The 5,222-nt window shown below is 42.2% G+C and overlaps 1 protein-coding gene across 1 annotated transcript; it reads left to right on the forward strand.

The window, feature by feature from the left end:
- The first annotated feature begins 702 nt into the window (after positions 1-702).
- LOC109241796 lies at positions 703-3,686 on the forward strand. The gene is made up of 5 exons (XM_019408578.1): positions 703-1,067; positions 1,363-1,663; positions 1,861-2,409; positions 2,619-2,674; positions 3,560-3,686. The coding sequence occupies exons 1-5, from the start codon at positions 703-705 to the stop codon at positions 3,684-3,686; spliced, it is 1,398 nt and encodes a 465-aa protein (XP_019264123.1).
- Positions 3,687-5,222: the final 1,536 nt, after the last annotated feature.

Consider the following 5,222-nt stretch of genomic DNA (forward strand, 5'->3'; position numbering starts at 1 on the left):
TGTTTGGTTGCAACAATCTTTGGACGCCGTTGCCGGGGACTTAGAAATTAGTTGTTTGACTGAGTTAAGCTTTTATTAGTTATTCGTTCAACTTTTAATTTTTAGTTTGCCTTGGTTGTGTTAGCGCATGCTCTTCTCTTGAATGCGGAGGAGTAGAAGCGCAAACAACCTCCTTCCTCTTGATCCTGAAATTGAAAGAACACTTCACAAAGTGAGGAGGGAAGTCGAAGCTAGAACTAGAATAGAAAGAGAGTTGGACATCGTAGTTCAACCACAGTCAATAGAGATGGCAGGTAATGAAGAGCGTCTGGTGATAGAAGCTGCAAGGCCCAATCTTGCCAATATGACTCAACTATTGTGAAGCCTGATATCACCGGTTAGTTTGAACTCAAACAGTACATGGTACAACTGATTCAGTCCACAGGGAAATATGTTGGTCTATCTCATGAAGACCCGTAGAGGCACATTTAGAACTTCCTAGAAATTATAAACACTTATAATTATCCGAATGTTTCCAAGGACTACGTCAGGCTGACACTATTCCCCTTTTCACTGCTGGGGGAAGCTAAGGAATGGTTTCAAAAGGAGCCCGTGAACTCAATCCACACTTGGGATGATCTGACAAGGAAATTCTTAATCAAGTTTTTCCCACTTAGAAGACAAAGTCGCTGAGTAGCCAGATTCTTGGGTTCCAACAATAGGATGGCGAGACACTTCGTCAAGCTTGGGAAAGATACAAGAAGCTACTCAAAGACTGCCTGCATCATTGTTATACCGATGAGGTGTTGGGTCATACTTTTGTATGGGCTAGACGAGACATCAAAGATGAATCTTGATTCAGCTTGTGGGGGTAGTTGCATGGCGAGGCCATATAGTGAAATCCAACTCTGGATAAATAACTTCACTGCCAATGATCATAATTGGCAAGGAGATGGGGACTCACGAAGAGCAATTAAACAGAAAGCAACCAGTGTAATTGAGCTTGATGACTTCTCAACCATGAGAGCTGATATAGCAAAATTGGCAAATCAGACGAATAGAATGACAATGCACCAAACAAAACAGATGTAATATGTACAACAAATATCTACTTGCTGCGAACTATGTGGTGATGACATGTGCCCCACGAATCCTGAATCTATCACTATGTGAGGCAACGGAGCTGAGGTCTACCTACTATGAATCAGCATGCACAATATGGGAACACTTACATCCTAACTTCTCATTGGGTGGAAATTAGCCGACTCAGAATCATTATAGGCCCCAAGGAAATTTTAATCAACCTCAGAAGCCACCCCAACAAATAGAAGAGAGTACGAATGACTTGTTGAAGAATTTGTTGCTTGACAATCAACAACTCAGGACCGACTTCAGAAATCTTGAGAGGCAAATGAGGCAATTGGTGTCAAATCAAAATACTAAGCCTGCAGGTGCTCTTCTTAGTGATACAGAGAAGAACCCTCAAGTTAATACAGTTACACTCAGAAACAGGAGGGAATTAGAGGAAGTGCCAAAGAAGAGAAAGGACAAGCCTATACCTGAAGGAGAACTGATTGCTAAAGCAACACATGAGTCAAAGAAAGATGATGCAAGTTTAGAGCCGGAGAATGTTGCAAAGTCACCACCACCTTTCCCCAAAGATTGCAGAAGAAGAATGGCGATGGCATGTTCAACAAATTTCTCTCTATGTTGAGCCAGGTTCAATTGAATATTCCATTGGTAGATGTACTTCGTGAAATTCCAAAGTATGCTAAGTACATCAAGGATATAGTGGCTCACAAGAGGAGATTGACTGAATTCGAGACAGTCGCACTTACTGAGGAGTGCACTTCACGAGTCCAAAACAAGCTTCCTCAAAAGCTTAAGGATCCTGGCAGCTTCACCATCCCTGTGCGAATTGGAAATATCAATGTGGGTCGTGCTCTTTGTGATTTAGGGGAGAGAATAAATCTGATGCCCTTGTCCTTGTTCAAGAAATTAGGTTTGGGAGCTCCAAGACCAACCACTGTGATGTTGCAACTAGCGGATAGATCCATAGCATACCCTGAAGGAGTGATTGAAGATGTGTTGCTGCAAATTGGGAAGTTCATCTTCCTAGTGGACTTCATTATCCTAGATTATGAGGCTGATGAACAAGTTCCAATCATATTGGGACGACCTCTCTTGGATACTGGTGATGTAATTATTAAAGTGAGAGAGGGAAAAATGATTATGAGGGTGGACAACGAGGAAGCAGTTTTTAATGTTTACAAGGCGATCCAAATTCCCCATTATGAGGAGCTCTCTATGATATATGTTGTGGAGGTGGATGAGCAACTTCTTGAAACGAGTGTATATCTAGACGATTCTCTAGAGAAAGCTCTCATGTTGTTCGATAGCTTGGAGATTGATGATGAGGTTGAGGAGATTGTACATATCCTAGATACATGATGTGCTTACATGCGAGGATTAAACCCCTTTGAGCCCCTAATAAGCCAAGTGGGGCTCCTCCAAAGCCGTCGATTGAAGAAGCTCCAAATTTGGGACTTAAACCCTTGCTCCCTCACCTTCAATATGCTTATTTGGGTGGTTCTAACACTTTACATGTTATTGTTTCTTCTGACTTATCTAAATTTCAGGAAGAAAAGCTGTTGATAGTGCTATGTGAGCATAAGCGAGCAATTGAGTGGATGATGTCTGACATTAGAGGCATTAGTCTAGCTTATTGCATGCATAAAATCCTCATGGAGGACGGACACAAGCCAAGTGTAGAGCAACAACTCCGCCCAAATCCAATCATGAAAGAGGTGGTAAGAAAAGAAGTGATTAAGTGGCTTGATGCAAGTGTTGTATTTCTAATCTCTGATAGCAAATGGGTAAGCCCCGTAATGTGTTCCTAAGAAAGGGGGGATGACTGTAGTGGTTAATGAAAATAATGACTTGATTCCCATAAGAACTGTCACTGGGTAGAGAATTTGTATAGATTATAGAAAATTGAACAAGGCCACCCGAAAGGACCACTTTCCCCTCCCCTTTATTGACCAAATGCTTGATAGATTAGCTGGACAGGAATACTACTGTTTCCTAGATGGCTATTCGGGGTATAATCCGATTGCTATAGCCCTAGGGGACCAAGAGAAGACCATATTTACGTGTCCCTACGGCACGTATGCGTTCAAGAGAATACCATTTGGTCTCTATAATGCACCTGCAACTTTTTAAAGGTGTATGATGGCTATTTTTACTGACATGGTTGAAAGATTTATGGAAGTGTTCATGGATGATTTTTCTGTGTTTGGGTGTTCTTTTGATAATCGTTTAATGAACCTTGATAAAGTGCTTGCTAGGTGTAAAGAGACGAACTTGGTGCTAAACTGGGAAAACTGCCATTTCATGGTACGTGAGGGTATAATCTTGGGGCACAAGGTGTCCAAAAATAGTTTGCAGGTGGACAAAGCAAAGGCGGAGGCGAATTATCCCCACCGACCCCCGTCAAAGGCATTCGCGGTTTCTTGGGCCATGCAGGTTTTTATCGTCGTTTCATTAACGATTTTTCAAAAATTTCTTCTCCTTTGTGCAGGCTTCTTGAGAAAGATATCCCCTTCAAGTTTGATGATGCCTATCTGAAAGCATTTGAGGAGCTAAAGGGAGGATTGGTGACTGCATCAATATCATTGCCTCAGATTGGGCGCAACCATTTGATTTGATGTGCGACGCGAGTGACATAGCAATCGGAGTTGTTCTGGGGAAAAGGAGGAATAAAATCTTTCACTCCATTTATTACGCGAGCAAAACCCTGAATCCAGCCCAGATGAATTATGCTGTTACTAAAAAAGAGTTGCTCGCAATGGTGTGGGCATTTGACAAGTTCAGATCTTATCTAGTGGGAACCAAAGTCATCGTCTACATAGATCATTCAGCTATCAGATACTTGTTTGAAAAGAAAGACGCCAAGTCGAGGCTGATTCGTTGGGTCCTCCTCTTGCAGGAATTTGACTTGGAGATCCAAGATCGAAAAGGAACAGAGAATCAAGTGGTTAATCACTTGTCCAGATTAGAAAATCGAAACTATGTAGCTGGGGGGGGGGGGGGGTAGGGGTTAATCAAAGAAACATTTCCTGATGAGCAATTATTAGAAATTACCTCGAGTGAAGCCCCGTGGTATGCAGATTATGTGAATTTCATTGCAAGTGGGGTGATGCCACCAGAATTGACACTCGATAATAGAAGAAGGTTTTTACATGATGTGAGGCTCTACATGTGGGATGATCCATTCTTTCATAAGTAGTGCGCAGATCAATTGGTACGAAGGTGTGTCCATGAGGAGGAGATGAATGTAATATTGCATGACTGGCATGCTTCTCCACACGAAGGTCATCACGGTGGGGGATAGAATCGCCCAAAAAGTGCTACAATCAGGTTTCTATTGGCCAAATTTTTTTAAGGATGCACAGGCCTTTGTTAAAAAGTGTGACAGGTGCCAAAGAACCGGAACGATCACGAAGAAGCACGAGATGCCTTTGCAAAATACTCTAGCAGTATAGCTTTTTGATTTTTTGGGGGATTGATTTCATGGGAACGTTCCCACTCTAATGGTCACTGGTACATCTTGGTGGCAGTCTACTATGCGTCTAAGTGGATGGAGTCCATTGCTCTTCCTACGAAAGATGCAAAGGTAGTGGTAAACTTTGTAAAGAAGCACATCTTCACACGCTTTGGGACTCCAAGGGTGCTGATAAGTGATGGAGGAACTCACTTTTGTAACAAGTTATTGAATAATGTTCTAGCAAAGTATGGATTTAAGCACAAGGTTTCCATCGCCTATGACCCCCAAATGAGTGGTCAAGTGGAAGTGTCAAATAGAGAGGTGAAGCAGATTTTGGAGAAAACGGTAAGTGGAAATAGGAAGGACTGGGCCGGAAAGCTGGACGATGCATTATGGGCATATTGCACTGCATACAAGACCCCCATAGGTACTTCTCCATACATGTTGGTTTATGGGAAGGCGTTACACTTGCCCGTTGAGCTAGAATACAAAGCCTATTGGGCGATTAAAAAGCTAAATATGGAGATGAACTTAGCCGGTGAGATGAGGTTGCTACAACTTAACGAGCTTGATGAGTTTCGATTGCACACATATGAAAATGCCAAATTGTATGAAGAAAAGACCAAGAGGTGGCATGATACACACATCCAACATTGCGAGTTTGAGCCAAGTCAATCTTGTTTAATTCGAAGCTGAA

The sequence above is a fragment of the Nicotiana attenuata genome, unplaced genomic scaffold, assembly GCF_001879085.1.
Source record: "Nicotiana attenuata strain UT unplaced genomic scaffold, NIATTr2, whole genome shotgun sequence".
Lineage (NCBI taxonomy): Eukaryota > Viridiplantae > Streptophyta > Magnoliopsida > Solanales > Solanaceae > Nicotiana > Nicotiana attenuata.

Excerpts from the sequence above, each read along its gene's own strand:
- LOC109241796 (XM_019408578.1), top strand. The coding sequence starts at position 703 with ATGGCGAGACACTTCGTCAAGCTTGGGAAAGATACAAGAAGCTACTCA. Across the intron at positions 2,410-2,618 it reads ATGATGAGGTTGAGGAGATT|GAAGAAAAGCTGTTGATAGT; the intron begins GTACATATCCTA and ends TCTAAATTTCAG. Across the intron at positions 2,675-3,559 it reads CGAGCAATTGAGTGGATGAT|GCTTCTTGAGAAAGATATCC; the intron begins GTCTGACATTAG and ends TCCTTTGTGCAG.